This window comes from Brachycentrus maculatus, unplaced genomic scaffold, assembly GCF_059751285.1.
Source record: "Brachycentrus maculatus isolate JH-2025_06_01 unplaced genomic scaffold, ASM5975128v1 h1tg000316l, whole genome shotgun sequence".
In the NCBI taxonomy this organism is placed as follows: domain Eukaryota; kingdom Metazoa; phylum Arthropoda; class Insecta; order Trichoptera; family Brachycentridae; genus Brachycentrus; species Brachycentrus maculatus.
Genome location: NW_028281065.1, coordinates 580435 through 599436, shown reverse-complemented (window position 1 = coordinate 599436; position 19002 = coordinate 580435). Strand labels below are relative to the sequence as shown.

Genomic DNA, 19002 nt, shown 5'->3' with positions numbered 1-19002 from the left:
ATTTTTAGATAAATATAAGTAATGTATGATAGATGTTCGATTAGTGAAATAAGGAAGGAATGCAAAGCTGAGATAAGCATTATCGATAAAATTAAGAAAGGTGTGTTGAGATGGTTTGGACATGTAGAACGAATGAGTGAGGAAAGAACGGCAAAACAAATTTATGAGGCGAATGTAATTGGAAAAAGGAGCAGAGGAAGACCGCGAAAAACTTGGCATGATCAGGTATGCCAAATACTTGAAAGCGGTCAGGTTAGGAGTCGAAACAATCGGCGGATGTGTATAAGGAGATGCCTGAACGTGGAAGAGGCGAAGAATGTTTGCAAAGACAGAGTGATGTGGCGTTCTATTCTCTCTGTCTACCCGTACGGTGAAGCGGCGTGGTGGTTAGTTAGTTAGTTAGATAAATATAAGGAAATAAAATACTTGTAAAAATGATGTTCATTTCCGGTTTATCTTTGCATTTAGGATTTTTTTAGTCAACTGAAAGAGTATTATTTATTGCTTGTATAAGCATAATTGAATTTAATTATAATTTAATCTACATGCTTCATTAAATGCCATTACTAGTTCCCATTACATGGGCTTCATATTATAAAAGAAACAATAAAATATTGCCTTTAGTATTTGTAAAATATCTATTTTATAATATGTATCCCTTATCTATGTAATATGTACATATTTTTTATACAATATATATGGAATTCTCCCCTATCCAGGTAATTACTATGGAAGTGCCACAAGAGCAACATCGTCAACATCTTTGGTGAAGGGAATATTGCTAATCATCATTATTAACCTTACTAATACTTATTTTTATGTACAATAATGGTATTCGGAGTGTACTTTAGCCCATTGCAATGATCATATAAAATTGTTATTCCAGTAAAATATTCTTTAATTTAATCAGGATAATATGCTTAATCCAGGTTTTTAAATATATGTTTTGTGCAAATAAACTAAAAGAAGTGTGTTGATTTAAAATCTTAAATTTATAAATAGTTGTAAAGAATATATACAGTTTTTTCATTGTGTTTATTTGCATCAGAGATTTTTAATGAAAAAATGTGTTTTATGAATTGTATTTGAAATTAATGGTATTTCAATGAACAAATGCAGCTTTAATGTGATAATTTAAGCTGCCAATAGAATTTTACAAAATAATCTTGTTATAATTATTGTTTTTATGTTATTGAAATTTTATCAATATCATTATCATTCTAACAATTTTATGGTGTTCATAAATATAACTGATTGTTTCACTTAAATATTAATCATATATAAAATATTAAAAAATTGTAAATATTTAGTACTTATGGTGGTTTTAAGAGTCATTGTAACGTATGTATATATTAAGTTTTTACTGGTTTTGTGTGTAAATAAACACATGCTATTTTATTTCCAATCACCGTTCATTAAAGATTAGTATAGAGACATCAACGTGCAAGAATTATTTTGTGTTTATCCCACCAGTAGAAAATTGTTCATTTCTTGGTGATAGATTTTTCTGTAAATTATTTTAACAATATTATCCTTTGGTGACGTTGCCTTTATAATTTTTTTATATGTTTTACTCTTATAACTTTTCTTTGCTAAAAAAACTCTACATAGTAGTTACAGCCTTTCCATAGAGACTATGAAATTATCAGATGAACTCAAACAGAAAATTTTGATCTTTCTCTGGTTTATCTAGATTTATAAATTATTTTTACTGACTACGATTCTCTGTTCCTGCTTTTCTATTCCTTTAAAAACAACATAAGAATACATTTCTAAGCTTTTGAGAATACTCATAAACCTACAGCCATACTTTTTAAATGATCAAAACCAGCTTATCCAAACGTACTTTTCACAAAAAAATAGCTTTCTAAAAAATCTTTGAAAATTACTTTTACATATTTGCATTTTTATAAAATTTTAAGATAATAGACATCCATCGAAGTATGTTATATGGAATATCAATATTTTGACTACAAGCAATTTTTTACAGTTTTCAAATCACCCTTTGATGTAAGTTTTAAGGTACTTATAAATAATTTGAGTTTTCGAAAAAGACATTCATCATTCATAAATTCATTAAATATGAGTAATATTTAATAAGTGATATTTTTTCATATAAGTACTTAACCAAAATACTTTTCTTTATTATTATATTGTTATGAATAGGGATTAAATTTACACCGGAAGAAATTATCCATAAGGACCAAAAATGCATTTCATATTTCAAATGCTTTGCATTATTATATTATGAAATTACATAGCCATTTACATCAATAAAACAACATCATATATAATGTTATTAATATATTAGTTTTTGAAATCACAGGAAAGAATTCTATTATAATTTTTGGTTTCAAAAAAAGTCATCTCCTTTCATCAAGATTCATCACGATTCATGGAATGAAGGATTTTAGAATATCATATCATACGGTGGGTAAAATGGAGGGACTGAATTGATAATTACTAGACCATTATTTGACTATTTGATATTGGCCTAAGCATTTTTTATATAAGATGTTATCTGACACTTTAATTAGTAGATTTGTGCACATAACTTCATTACACACTTAAGAAAAAATTGGCATCAGAAATCTAAATGAGAAAACATCTACGAAACAAATAAAAAGATTGTAAATATTTATTGTATCTGTAAGTTCAATAATCGTATAGAGATTGAATATTTTGTTCTTTATATTGAAGTGCGTGTATTTTTAGATTCTAATACTTAAAATTGACAATAAGCATTTTGCGTGGTTGGTTTTTCATTGGTAGCTTTACTTGTATCGGAAAACGGTAGAATGACGAATGATTGTCACCCATAAATATACATAATCATTTTCTAGTTCTATGGTATTGTTCTAATTACGGCTGTCAGTGTGTTCTTATAATAATAAAATCATATTCATTGTTAGAAATTCTTCATTACTAAATATTTAGAATATCTGGTTCTCGAGATTGATAGAATTATTAATTTATGAGTGTAATTAATTGTATTGATGTTAAATATATAACATATTATACAATATATTGCTAATGACTTGATAGTACAGGGTAGCGCAATGGGTTTTGATGGTTTCCAGAGTTTTATTATGAATATACTAATGAAATAACCAAAGTCAAAAATGAATATTTTTACTACACATATAATGCAACTGCATTATATGTGTAAACTTACTTTCCTGCATGTATCCTGGTATGGTGATTTGAATTGACCTCAAAGTCATGAAATTTATCCAACCTAAATTTGTGTCTTATGGAGGCTAGGTTTTTCGTAAATAGGCCTCAAATGCAACAAGCATTAAAAGTCAACATTACTCAAGAAATCAGAGCAATAAATCAAGAGATGCTGCTACAAGTTACAAAGAATTTTCAATCACTACTTCAACAATGTTTAGTTAATCCTGGCGGCCATTTAAAAGGCGTTATTTTCAACAATAAACAATTAGTTTGTAAACTGCATTATATGTTCAATGAAAATATATATTTTTTTTACCTTGATTTTTTTATTAGTATATCTAAAATAATATCCTTTTAACCATCAATACCAGTTGCGCCCCATGTAATTTAAAAATTTACTTACGTTTCAACGATTTCGAATATTTATTCATGTAAATAATGTTACCTACTGATTATACTAGATATACAATTCTTTTTTTTTTCATTCATAGGAAAAACAATTTAAATAGTAAATGTGTAAATTCTTTGAAGGATGTTAGTGGATATAAATAATTGAGTTTATTTTTCTTTATTCAATTTTAATAAATCTAGGCTGGCTTGAAAACTTATTTTATATTTTATAAAAGAATGCACTTCATAGTCTTATGCAAAATTCAACTAGATAAAATATGTGAATTTCATATTAAAAGTACTTTGTTTTGTTTCATACATCATGCCATCATTGGTGATCTGCTAATATTTCATTATATTTTAAATATGAAATACCGCTAGGAGATTTTTAAATCATGTAACCCTAACCTAACCTAACTCTAAAGGTACCGGTTTTATAAATTTCAAATTAAAATTGACAACTTAAAAATACATGTTTGCATAGTAAAAAGGCTTTACAGGATATTGTAACAGTTCACTTAATGTTTTATATGTACGGTCAAACATCTGATACGATTCATAATAATTTATTTTGCTTCTGGCCATATTAGAGATATTTGCAGATAGCATTCAATATCACTTTTATTTCAAATGTAACATTTTATTATAAATATATTTGTTAATTTATTAATAAAGAACGTGGTTAAATCTATGCTATTGTATACCTGCATTTGTTTTATTTAATTTTATCTATGTAACATTAAATGTGTAGTATATCCAAAATAATATTGACTGGTGCCAGCCAAAATGATGTAAGCAAAAAATAGCTTCATTACCGAAGACGTATTTGAAGCATTTTAATTTTGTTAGGTAGTCATATAAATTTATATTTGTAAATTGTGCATAATTTTTTTCTTTTTTTCTTTCATATGTTGGAGTTATCATTTTTATTTGCCTTGCTTATGTTGTACAAGGCTTGTTGTATTCAGTAAAAAGATTTTTATTAAATCTGAACAACTTCATGTAAGGATTGAGTGAGATGATTGTGGTCTATTTATTCATGGAAATTTATCTGGCCTTAGGGATGACAATTTGCTTTGAAACGCAATTGTAGACCTACCATTCCACTTCTGAAGTATTTGACATTTTGTGTCCTTTTTCAATTCATATTTTTAACTTCTTTATCGCAAATCTGGAACAGTCCCTATGACTCATAAAAGATTTGATATCACCGAAGTCCTTATTTAGATTCTTGCATTGCACCTCTTTCTTTCTCTGCTAAAAACGTGGCAATGCATCAACAAATGCGCATATTGTAAAGGCTTACTTCCATCTTATAAACTTAAAATGTTATAGGAATATGACTACTTAACAAAGTTAGGCACCAAACATGTAACATATGTATTTAACAAATGAAGAGAGAAAAATCATCTTTCTCTAGTGATATTTCTGTTTTCTGTTTTCAAATAGAATTTCGATAATTATTTTGGTTAGACTACACCTTTAATGTGTTTGACGATGATAACAATGTATATGAATGTTAATTTTTACATTATTTTAAAAAGATGTGTCTAAGTGTTACAAGTACAAGCGAAGAAAATACATTAACTAATCTAGTTGTGTTCACTAATGGCAAGGTCCCACATTTCCAATAAACACCTCCAAACGTGAATATTAAAGGTAATATGACATAAATACTTCATGTATAACATTAACTGCATGTTATGCATTCCAGTGAAGCTGGCTTTATTATTAACATTCTAGCACTAATTAATTTACTTACTTTCAACTTTAACTCTTGTATCTAACTGTAGACAATTTCAGTATCCGATAACCCAACGCTTGCCTTGTTCTCTTTACTAATCAATCAAAACAATCGTGATCAGTTTTTTGTACCGGAGTTAAAGACGCATAGCATGTTTGCTCGATATTTTTAGAATGCGAGCATTTTATTTTACAAATTAGGTTTGTAATTTAAAACAAATATTTCGTTTGACGTCAAAATTTAAATTTACATATCATAGTATTTCACTATTCTGAATTATCTTTATGTATTCATCATTGGAGTATTCTTTAACTTTTTTTAACATCAAATTACTGTATGTTACATCATTTCTTATCATTAATTTTGTATGAAGCATATTTTTATTTTTATACAAAGTGTTAGACACCGCATTGTTTTACATATTGTTTAAAGTGGGTAGCCGTTAGTCTTGCACGTTGATGTTTATTAAAAAAAAAATCATGGATTTTTTTTAAGGATTGCCTTTTTCAAACAGACGTCCAACGTTTTTATTTTCTGCTCTCTAGATCAACTTTTTTGGTTTCTTGTGAACATAGCATGCCATCTGTGATGATTTATTATAATTATTTGAAAACTAGAATGTGGTGTTAATTTTCGTTTGTCAATCAAATAGGATATTATGCAAAACCACACTCACAACCATCATTTAAAGTGGTGATGGCCTTTATTAATAGGTTTCTTAGATTAATAAATATTTTCAGTTTGATTATACTCTATGCCAGTGGTTCTTAACCGTGTTGGAGGTACCAAGTCCCACCAGTTTCATATGCGCGTTCACTGAACCCTTAATTGGAAAAATTTATAGCTAGATTAATTGATATATTCCTTTTAATGAATGTTAGTACATAGATCTAGTGATCTATTGGATAAATTAATATATCTTACTATTTTAGTCGGGTGTATTTTTTGACCTCTACTGAACCCGGGAGACTAACTCACCGAACCCCTGGGGTTCGGTGGAACCCAGGTTAAGAACCACTGCTCTTTATTGCGTAAATTATTTGTCAATACAATCATATAAGTCCTGATTGATCAAACTGGAAAAATTTCTATTTCATGTTAATTTTTACACTGTATTTTAATTTCTTCATTGTGAAAAAACTACAAGCACCTAACCTTCACTATCGAATCAGCCATCATCAACCATCGACACGAGCCTCACCTGCTATACTAACCATGAATCGCAATTTTCCACAGACTCTTCACATTTATTACTACCAGTTCCAAACATCATACTGTTACTGTTATGCAAAACCGTCCTAAATCCAATCTTTATCAATGAAAAAATAAATGATTGTTTTCAATCTTTGATCTCATAAACTCATTCAATGATAGCTTTGAAACACAATGTTACATTTAATTATGTGCATGTTTTCATCTATCTATAAAAATGTAACAAAAGAGATGTAATTTTTTTTTTTGTAAAACATTTTTATCGCAATGGCAATGCCATCTTTCAAACTTAATAGCAACTAACGCAATACAAAGCATTGCTCATGGCGGATAGTGTGCTTCTTGACAGATTCTGTCACATAGCATTTTCAATATATTCGATCGCATTGTTGTTTTACAGATTTTTAATATTTTCATTGTTACCGTAGTCGAGTTATACGAGTATACGTATTAAAAATCTATGCTTTCTTTCCATTCATCTAGACTGAACCAAAACTGCAAATTGAATACCTTAAAAATTTATTTACTTTTCAAATTATGTACAAAATTCTTTTATATTATATATTATTCAAGTATTTAAAAATTAACTTAACTGTTTTTTTTTAAACATATACATTTTGTCAGTTAAGCCAAGTTACTTATGAAACAAAGTTGAGTTGGTTATGTATTCAGAGTCCTAAACGAGGAAACCAGATTTTTATTTTTGGTTGCTAAATATATAGTCCTTTACCTACATTAATTTAGGGCTTTAATATTTAGCTCCCAAAAATTCTCACCTGGCACACTCCGATGCCATGACTCCGAATACACACCCAACTCAACTGTGCTTTATGGAGACTTGGTACAAACTAATTCTACTATTATATGTCAATGTACGTAACCTATTATAGAGCAATCGTCTCCCAAGATATGCGCATATGTGTGATGTAGGATAGTTCTACATAACAGTAATAATATTATATTAAAAAACAATTTGATTGAAAAAAATGTTTACTTATTAAATTTTTTAATTGAAATAAAATCACAACACACCAAATTCTAAAATAAAAATGTTCCAAATGAATAGGTACATATTATTAAAAAAAATACATTTTAACTTTTTAATTTAAAAGATTTAAAATAAGTGTGTAGTTATTAAATAATTTCTATCACACATATCGTAGTCGTACAGGAGAAAGTGACCAACTAACAAAACATAAAATGTTCAGGAGGGTCATTTAAGTCACTTTTGCTTGGCAAGAAAATAAACATCATTGCAGTTAGTCATTTTCAATAAGTCAATAGATTTTTTTTAGGGCGATATTAAGCTAGCTAGATATTAAATAGTCAATGATCACGTTTTTCTAAAAAATGCACTTAGTCACTTTGTCCTGTATGACTACGATATATTCTACATTTAACCCGATCATTATTTTTTATTATTAAAACCTGTAAATATTTTTTTAATTTGCTTAAATAGATCTTTTTATACATTCATGTTTCGAGTAATTTTTAATATTGAAAATATTTTTAAGGTTTGGATACGGCTGTACACCGTCATGAAGGTCCCGCATTGTCCAGTGCGGCAATTATTGGAATAGTCATTGCTGGCGTGCTTCTCATGCTGCTGGTTGTGGACTTGATGCTTTGCTGTATCCGACGCCAAGGAGTGTTTGCTACCATTTGTCACCGTAAATCCAAACAGCATGAAGAAGATGAGGCCAAATTAGGAAGGTAAGCCCGAAACAGTAATGACATTTTCTTCTTTTCACTAATAGAAATATTGTTTATTGTAACTGCAGACAGTTGGTAGAATTCCATATTGAATTGTTGGGTAATATATTCAAAATTAAACAAGGTTTATTGGATTGAATTTTACATTTATTTATGTATATGTTAATATGTGACGCGTTTCATCTTATTAAGACATTATCAAACACTCTGAGTGTTGCTGAGTGTCACATATTAACATATACATAAATAAATGTAGAATTCAATCCAATAAACCTTGTTTAATTTTGGATATATTACCCAACAAGAAATCTTGTTTCTTCAATGATCTACTCACTAATAAAAATATTGTTTGAAATATACTGACTTATTGAAGAAACAATATCGATTCAACAAAAACAAAAATATTAATGTTTGATGTTTACAGTGTTTACTTTGTGGTTAGTCATTTAACTTTTTGTTTGCAAAAATTTTAGTAATGATAGTTTATCACTCACTGAGGTTTTAGTGTACCGGTTTTAAGACGTACCCATCCTAAAATTGTCCTGATGAAGAGAGGGGTACGTCTTGAAGCTGGTAGACTAAAATCTCTATGAGTGGTAATATACTAAGATTTTTGCAAAAAAAGTAAAAATAAATAACAAGGTATTTTAAAAAAAAAGGACATCTGAGTGATAAGACATTGTTACAGTCTAGTCGCTCAGATGGAAAGAATTGTATAGTAAAGAAGTATGAGAAATACATCACAAGCGCTAGACTAATTGAACATTAGTTTTTCTTGAATCAATTTACAATTTGGGGCCCTTATCTACCCAACGGTGCCTATAAATTGTTGTCAAATGATGTTTCAATAAACACAATACCTTTTCTATTTGACATTTTTGTAAAGAAAATTTATGGATTTTATTGATTCTTTCCAGTGTAGTCCGCCTCCATAGTGTAGTGGTATGCATGTTAGGCTACCATACTAGATGTCTTGGGTTCGATGCCCAGGAGAATAGATATTAGTGATTTTCTCTCTAATATTGATTTATAACTGCCTTTAGTGCAGGGCTGATCACCTATCCCTCATGTATTTAACATTAAGATTACACTGCCTTTTTACTATGCAATGCCCTATGCACCATTGGATGCAGATAAGGGTTAGAAGAAGAAGATTGATTCTTTCTGAATCGTTTTCATACTAATCCTTGATTCTGTTTTCTTTTGTAGTTTGACCTTATTTCTTAAATGTACAAATAATTATTTTAACAAGCAATATAGTTTCCTGATTATTAATATAAAAAAGCTTAAGACACCCATATTTATGTAAATAAATACAAAATAGAATGTATCTATCTCCATGGTAATTTATTTTTCTAACTTTTCACTAACTGGATTAGGTTTAACAACTGTTTTAAAAAAAACTCTTTTTAAGACAATTGTGTCGCCTACTTTCAAAATCTGCCTGATCCATGTAAGTCGATTTTACAAAAATGCAAAATTCTCCAGGTAACATTTCTGTTTAAAAGATTTATCTATCTTTAGATAAAAAATTATGAAATAGAGAATTTTTCCATTTTTTAAGAAAATTATTCAGTATTTAAAACAAACACAAGACACAAACCGATAATGACGTCATCTTAATTTTGGACCTATCCCCGCTCTCTGATTGGCCGATATGGGCCAGAAGGCAAGTTCCATGAATATAGCGGAATTTGAAATATAACGCTGTTTTTGAGTATTTTTTAGCAGGGTTTTCAAGTATATAATTATTTTAAACAATAAAACCGAGTATGTTCATATTTTAAAATCTTATAAAATTGGATCTGGTGGATTTTGAAAGTAGGCTACACAGTTGAAAGTATTGTATTAATTTAATATTATGGTAAATCTATGTTTCGCATTCAAATAACCAAAACTACTTCTTACTTTTCTTAATAATTCACCAAAATGTTGATAAATGTTAGGTTTTTAGATTGAAAGGGAACTTAGTTCCAGTTCTGTTTTCTTTCTTTTTATTCTTGGTGTAATGACTTGTACTGTCCATGTTCAATGTTAGATTTTTAATTTCTTAGTTCTCGGTTAATGTGAAAGCATTTTGAATGTTCATCATTCACAAATCATTCAACCGAAATCATCTGTCCACCGTCTGATCATTTTCAACATCAACATGACCTCCGTAGAGCATGATTCCTGTAGTGATAGTATGTATATCACTTCTTGAGTTTCTTCAACACTTTTCCATACATGTTCTGAGATAAAAAGAGACACAACTCACATTTCTTTATACATACACTCTATACAGTTATTCATGCATTAAAACAATTTACAAAATCTACTTTTTGTAATCCAGAAATTCCCTTTCCCTATCATGAGGATCCCTACCCGATAATGAGGAATTATTTTTCTTATTTGTACCTCCTACGATTACTTACTGTAATTTATGTATATTAAAGAGAAATGTACCCTGAAAAAATACACAAGAATACAAATATCCTGTTCAACTTATATTTTTCAAATCAGTAGGCTTACCTGAAGGTACCTGAAGCGGAGGGCTGATCACCTTTCCTTCATGTGTTAATGTGTTAATGATTGAGATAACAGTGTGTTTATATGATGTCCGCCTCCATAGTGTAATGGTCAGCACGCTAGCTACCGTACTGGAGGTCCCGGGTTCGATTCCCAGGGGGGTCAAATAAACATAAGTGATTTTTTTTACTCTAATATTTATTCAATATTACCCTGGACTGGTACCTGAAGCATTTCCTTCATGTGTTAACGATCAAGATAACAGTGCGTTTATATGATGCAGTACCCTATGCACCATCGGGGTGCGGATAAGGGTTTGAAATGAATTAATGAATTATATGATGCAGTGCCCTAGGCACTATCGGGTGCAGTTGAGGGTTTGAAAGAAGGAAAAATGAAGGGTATGGTCCGTATGAAATTGGGAGATCACCAACAGTTTACTCTGTATTTTGAGAGGATAATTCTGAAGGAGGTAAATGTTTGTCTCAGTCTGTACGGCTGGCGCTTCCCGCTCCCTTATTGCAGTAACAAGGCGCCCCCGGCCCCCCCCTCGCCCGCCCCCCTGCCGCCCCCCGTCAAGCTCGCCACCACCCCAACGTAAGACCGCCAACGCCACACGCTGATAACAAACCGACCAACAATCGCATTTCACTTTACCAACACAGCAATACATTAATGTTTCTATTTATTAAGGCCATACTCGCAATAATAAAATTGAGTTAGCTTCCAGCAACGCATAGAGCCGGACGTCAGGTCACTCCCAATTTTTTTTTAGCATTTATATTTGATTTTTGTTTTGTTTTTCAGAATATGTATCGAAAAAATATTTAAATTTTATTTTTAAAACTCCTTACCTTTCAATAACTTTTTCCTTTTCATACTTATTTAGAAAAAAAACTAATTTTTTTCAGTACTTAAAAAATTATATTACGTCACCTATTACCTGGGCTTAAAGAAAATTACGTTGTTATTTAACGAATAGTGTTATTTTTTTAAAAGTATGTTTAATTTTATTAAAAGTATTTTTTACTTTGTGGTATGGTAATATTCCACTCTCCTTATCATTCATCGTTCACTTTGTGTATTACCACTAAAAACACTACTTTAATACTACCGGTTTTGGAATAATCATTCCATAATCAATAATTGATGCGGTAAAGCTGCTCAAAGCATCACTAATAAGTAACAACATATAATGTAATCCTGATTTATTTCCTTAAAACTTTCCAGTCTGTTATATATGAAATATATAAGTGTGACCTCAGTAGCCAATGATAAAATTAGTTTAGGACTTATATTACAGTATGTAATATTATACATAGTGCAGTATCTATATTGTAAAAGATAATTTTAATAACGAATTTTATGACCTTGCCATCAAATTTGTCATTAGAATTATAGTGCACTGTTTTGATGCGGTATCCATTAATACATTTTCAAAATAAGTATAAAAAATTAAACAACTTTGATTTTTTCAATCTTACGGATCAATCAGGTTATGGTCATGTGGATAGTGTTGCCGACTCTAAGTCAGAGTTTCTAGGTTCAAGTCAACAACCATAATTTAATTCCTATTTTTAATAACAGGTCGCTTAGACCTACAAAAATAGTATGATATTGAAGTATTTATATGTTGATATATCTATGACGTGCCTTTTACTTTAAATTATGCAATTAGTTGAAAATATACATATTATTTTACATATTCTTTAAATGTCAAAATCAGCAAAAATCAATAAGTTTTTACAGTCTGGCAGATAAGTAACGTCATTATTTTTTCAGTGTTGTATTTTTAAACTGAAATTAGTACATCAGAGTGTTTTCAGTAATTGAGAGTAGGTAGCATTTCTTCATTCTCTCTGTAAATTGTCATTTTTGTAATGCTCCGATCGAAGTGAAATGTTATTGCTGTTATGGTTTATCCACGTCACGGTGGTTACTTTTGTAATGACGCCTGTTGTATTACCGAAATCATCATTTTATTTTTTATACAATTATTAGTTTGATGCATGCATTTAAGTTTGAGCTTTATTATTTTACGTAAGACCATATTTAATTTAATTTAATTTTTTACTCTCACCATAATAATAGCTGCAATATGATCTGATTTTAAATTTCGTTTTCAATCCATATTACGGTATACCTTCTCAACACCTTTGATAAAATTTTCTCGAACGATTAAAAATACTTAATTGATTTATATTTTATTTCCCGGCAAAATATATATATATATATATATATATATATATATTTATATATTTTTTGAAGATTTACTAAAACAAAATTATATGTACGTTACTGGCGTTAACTATACTTTGCTGAAAACGGTCAATATGCCTTAGTTTTCGTTTAATCTTTGTTCAATCGACAATACATTTACATATATAAAATAGAATAAAAGCTTTCATAAATATATCTCAATATCATTCATTGAACATTTCACAACATTAACACAGATTTTAAAATTTCTTCTAAAACATTTTTTTTTCTTTTCAATCATATTAGCCACTCACACTTTTTCTTTCTCACAAATCAAATATGTACCTATTTTGAATTTAATATGTGATATTATTTTTATTGATGTTTTTTCCATGCACATGTACACAGTAAATTATTTATATTAAAAAAAAAACATTTAATCCAGATTGTTTCACCCTTGAAGCTGGCACAAGCATATTGTCCATAAATGTCAAGAGAAAACACTGTTTTCACAACAAAGTACCTCACATGAAGGATTTATTTTTATAAACTAAACATAACACACTTAAAACCAACTTTACAGACTTAGATATTATTATAATTTTGTTAACCTACAGAGCTCTTTAATAGGTGTTAATACTTAAATCCATTTCCTGAAATTGGCCCAATTCTACTACCATTACTGTTAATGTCAGGGGAACGGGAACCAATTGACTTCAATATACTCAATACTTCTGGATACAGGATAAAGGATTCATCCATTCAGTCTTTGAGTCAGCTTTATATATTATCTTGTTTATAAAACCGACTTACTTCTGCCACATCCTTTCAGCTCTCACATTTATAACCCACTTGATGCATTCAAGTAATTTATGAGAACAAATTAATAGTTTGTCTGTCGCCATAGCGTAGCGGTATATGTGTTTGGTCACTGTACTGTAGGTTCTGAGGAAAAATCTGGGTTTTTAGGAGTGTAAAAATCATAATTAGACATTTTTCATTTATATATCATAATTTCGCCCTGGCCCTTTAGCGCAGGGTTGAGGTTGCCTTTATAAAATGAATGATCAAGTTAACGTTGCATCAATCTGATGCAGTGCCCTTTGCATAATTTTTCTTCAAACCCTTATCCGCACCTCAATGGTGCATACGGCACTGCATCAGATAAACGCAGTGTTTCTTGATCGTTAACACATGAAGAAAAGGCAATCAGCCCTCCGCTTCAGATACCAGTCCAGAGTAATATTGAATAAATATTAGAGTGAAAAAATCACATATATTTATTTGACCCCACCCTGGGAATCGAACCCGGGACCTCCAGAACGGTAGCCTAACGTGCTGACCATTACACTATGGAGGCGGACATTAGGTGCTGACAAAAGTTAGAGAAAAAAATCTTCAACTCCTGAAATATAACCGTTTAATAGAAGTAATCATTTAGTAATCATACTTTAATTTAATTAATTAGCCGTTAGCTCATTGTTTACGCCACTCTTGTAAAGCCAAACTAAACAAAAGTACACAGGTAATTTATGGGGGAAAAAAACTTAGTTCAAATATTGTCAGGGGTTGAAAAAGTTGTTAAAAACACATTTTTGACGAGTTAACATTAACGGAACTGTACTAGAATTGCACCAACGTACCTTTTACATTGTGTGTTTGAACTTTGAGACTTACTTGACATTATGTTCCCTTATGTTATATGCTTGCCACTTGCGTCCGATGTCCTGCCACACCTAATAGTTATGTAGCTACCACGCCAATGTAAGAAAACTAACACAATTCACATTCTTTCTCCTTTCCATTGCACGGCACTAGACAACGGGCTATACATATACTCAGGTCACTTCTAACTATATATTCACTTCTAACAATAATCATCTTATCATTAATGTATACTGCTTACTCCAAAATCATATATTTTGTGTATTTAAAATATATTGTATAGTTGACACCATTTCAGCTTTCAGAGATGCTAAAACACATTCTTACCATAAAAAAAATCTATGGAAGCACTTGGTTCTTGACCACCTTGAACAGCAGGACGGCATTTCATTCTTGCCGCAATCTTACATAAAGATATTTGTATTAAACATTTATCTTTAATTTCACATTCTATAATTAAGTCTAGAAACATCATATAAATAAAATAATAACATCAAAACACTTGCATATATGTAGTAGGTTCCTTGTGACTTATGCATAACAAAATGGTTCTTTAATATGAAAAATTCTTCAATTTGTTAAAGTTATTATTAATTTATGTATTTATTTTTCCTCTCATCCATGTAATTTATAATTATAAACCCTTAAAAAATATCATATTTTCAGAACCCTAGTATTGACCTGAATATGTCAACCCGTAATAAATGTTTTAGTTTTTCAGTATTGTATTGTATTATACATGTTTTTATTGAATGTTATTTATTTTCAGATTTATTTTTGTTCATATTTCAGTGAAACTGCATGATCATTATAGAATTATATGTAACTTGTCTTTGTGATTTTGTATTTTGTGATTTGCCAGCCATATCATATAGTTTGTTTCGTACCTACAATGTTTATTGAGGGATTGTTTTTTTTTTCATTAATAAGGTTTCTCTTTATTATTTATTATAGGAAATTTGTATCGATTTTAATGCTAGTATTGAAGATGCTACTGCTAAATCATAATTATTTTAAAATCATATTTTCATCGTTCGCTTTAAATGTTTTGACATTTAATACCCGAATTTCATCATATTTCATCTTGCATTTGTATGTTCAACAGAGACGAAAAGGAGCCTCTCAAGGATTGCAACGATCGGGCCATCATAGACGGATCCATGATGCGAAACACTTCGGTAGAGTTTGACGGAAGGAGAGCTCACGCCAAAACTGGAGACATCATCGGGAAAAACTCCGCAGTGTAGAAATGTACTCGCGATTTCGCTTCATAATAACATGTTATTACGTTGAAACTCGTGTTATTGAGTCGGCGATGACAGATGTTGGAAGTATCAGTATTCAAAACTCGAGTTTTTCTCTTCCCATGGATAATGGTGGTTTCACTACGACAACCTTCTCCGGCTAACTGAACTTAATACCGTATATTCATTCCATTACACAAAATATGAGAATGTTCACTGTCCTTACTTGTAAATACAAAAAACTAGGGCATGACAACTCTACTCTCAGAATGTCTCTCTTTTATATAAAAATATATTTATTAATCCTAAGATTTAATTTTTAAATATTTATCATTAATTTGATCAAAGTTCTTGTGATTTTCCCTTCATTCAGTCGCTTTTTATCTTAACGAATGTCGTTTATTGTATTTGATAAATAATAAAGATATTTATTTGGTTTGGGATTTTTATCCTGTTCACCAAAAAACCGTTTAGAAATAATAAGGAAAATTAAATATAATTAGTATTATATTGTGTGCTTATCAATATGATATAATATATGCCATACCGCAGCTGTTTGACTATTTATTCTTAATAGTTTTATTGGTTGGACTCATGTTTTATTTATTTAATTTCCATGACTGTTATTAATTTAACGACGTTTTACACTACTCTCTATAGTAAAATAAATAAATGTTAATACAATATCTGGTTTATAACAACAAAAATATAGGTTTTTTTTTACATAAAACTAATCAAATAAACATTGAATAATAAAATAAACATGATGTAATAATTGCGGACCAAACAAATAAAATAAAAATCATAATTTTTAGTTCACAACAAACTTTGTATTAATTTTTATGTTCTTATAGTAGTACCCCTCTGATCTGTCACCTTTGGAACTGGGGGGTATGATTGGAACGCAAAGAAGGACGGATTATCCAAAAATATAGAAAAAAATACAGATTTACAGCAAAATAAACACTGATCTCAAAATTTACTTTGTATTGTTATAAAAGCTGTTTTTTTTTATTGAAAACGAGCAATACAATAATATTTACATATAAAAATTGAAGGTAGCATATAGTAAAAAATTACTTACTATAGAAAAAAATTAAAAACACGGTCCGATCAACCAGAGGAGACCAGCTGACAGCAGACGTGAGGGGTTTTACTGTATTTAGGAAATACAGTTTGCACATACTCTGTACAAATGTAGTACTATACAAAATATTTGATTATGTAAGCACTGAAATTCGAACTGAAATTATAACATTTACATAAAACTAAATTAACTGTTAAAACCTTTTTTTTATATTACACAATAAATATAAATTCACTCTCTAACATCCATGTGTCAACTGAATAATTTTAAGTGTTTGATGATATACTTAGAACCAATTTTCTGTTAGTTATTTAATGTGCGTAGTTAATGTAAGTTTATATATATTATTATTATAATGAGCGTAATTTAAATATCTAGCTTGACTGAGGTAACCAAGATAATTAAGCTTTTTATCTTTTAAACTCATTTCAATTTATTTTACATTTTCAGCTCTCAAATAATATTTAATTTATTTGAATACAAAATTAATAACAAAATTAAAAACTAACAAAAACATACTTCTTCGACTTAAAATCAATTATATTAGATTAAATATTATTAATACTTTAAATATACTATTTTTAATCAAGTATATCTATCAATAAAATGACGCGTAAATATTTTTTAAGAGAGTTAACTTTAGCATCTGTATCGTCTCAAACATGTTTTTTTTTTTTTATAATATTTATTATTAAAATTATGGCAGCAGAATACATGGTATAATGTATATTTTTATTAAAATTAGATTGACAAGTTGCTTAGTATGTAAAAATATATATCACTATTTATATTCCATCTGTTCACCATAAAATAATTTTCTAAATTGACAAATGAAAATTCTTAAGTATATTTTTTTGATTGACTGTCAATATTTTTTTTGATGTTTTGTATAAACGCATTTACATAAGTGCCAGATATTAAATTTAATTACATTACGTCTTTAAAAAATATTAGATTATGTAATACGTAGTAATATTAAATTTGACTTTGCAGTAAGTATTTCTGATTTATAAAATGTTTCTTGATTTGATTTAAAACGTATAAGACCCGGCTTTTAAATTTATATAGCCTTGCCTAAAAATATTGCTTGCGATTTACTTATTATTAAGAAAAACGAGACTAGTCAAATGGAAAAATAGATTTTGTTACATGAATTTGTACACATATAAAGAAAATAACTTATTTTCTGGAGGAACATTTCCTTCAGACTTTTGAACCTCAACAGGCCCCGTTACAATACTATCATTATAAAATTAATATACTTAATTGAATACCCAATAAAATTACTTTGAAAAAATTCAGTTACGCTAATTTTTCTGTCGAGGTTTTACAAAATTATTAAACAATTTGTTATCGGACCGTCTTTACGTTTTCAGTTAATATTGTAGGTCAATTATTATAATGGCGTTGTTAATCATTACATGGCTTCTCGTCTTACGCAAAAACATGTTCGTATATTTTCGTAAAAGGAGCTTCTCGTAAAAGAAATATATAATGTGTGTATACTTTCCATAAAATTGTAAAAATGTTTAGTTTAAGATGTGTGTAACCCTTTTTCCTTTTTTCAAATTGAAGTTTAATACAGCTAAGTGCGTCGTTTATATGTGAACTGGAAAAACTGCTTAAATAAAATAAATTTTTAAATAAGTTGTTTTTTTGTTTTTAATACCCATTTCTTATTCTAATATTAGCTTTATATATTAACATTAGTATATGGTATATTAATTATTTTAAAAATATTTAATAAACCATATACTAATACTTTCATATTGACATTTGTTATTATGAGTTGTGATTATTGATACCTAGAAATAAAATAGGCGGAAATGGTCCGCCTCGTTAGTGTAATAGTCAGCACGCTCGGCTACCATACTGGAGGTCCTGGGTTCGATTCCTACAGGGGAGGGTCAAATAAATATGTGATTTTTCACTATATGACGCAGTGCCTTATGCACCATTGGGGTGCGAATAAGGGTTTGAAGACGGATGAAGATTTATTCAATATTACCCTGGACTGGTACCTGAAGCGAAGGGTTGATCACCTTTCCTTCATGGGTTAACGA

The 19002-nt window shown here is 29.4% G+C and overlaps 1 protein-coding gene across 1 annotated transcript in view; it reads left to right on the top strand.

Moving 5' to 3' along the window:
- Fas2 (neural cell adhesion molecule fasciclin 2) overlaps nucleotides 1-15991 on the top strand; it is a 29405-nt gene extending 13414 nt beyond the window's left edge. The window contains exons 13-15 of the mRNA XM_088268301.1: nucleotides 8038-8236; nucleotides 11234-11341; nucleotides 15714-15991. Coding sequence (XP_088124427.1) covers nucleotides 8038-8236; nucleotides 11234-11341; nucleotides 15714-15855 — 449 coding nt within the window. The 3' untranslated portion in view covers nucleotides 15856-15991. The remainder of the gene's footprint in view (nucleotides 1-8037; nucleotides 8237-11233; nucleotides 11342-15713) is intronic.
- The last annotated feature ends 3011 nt before the right edge of the window (nucleotides 15992-19002 follow it).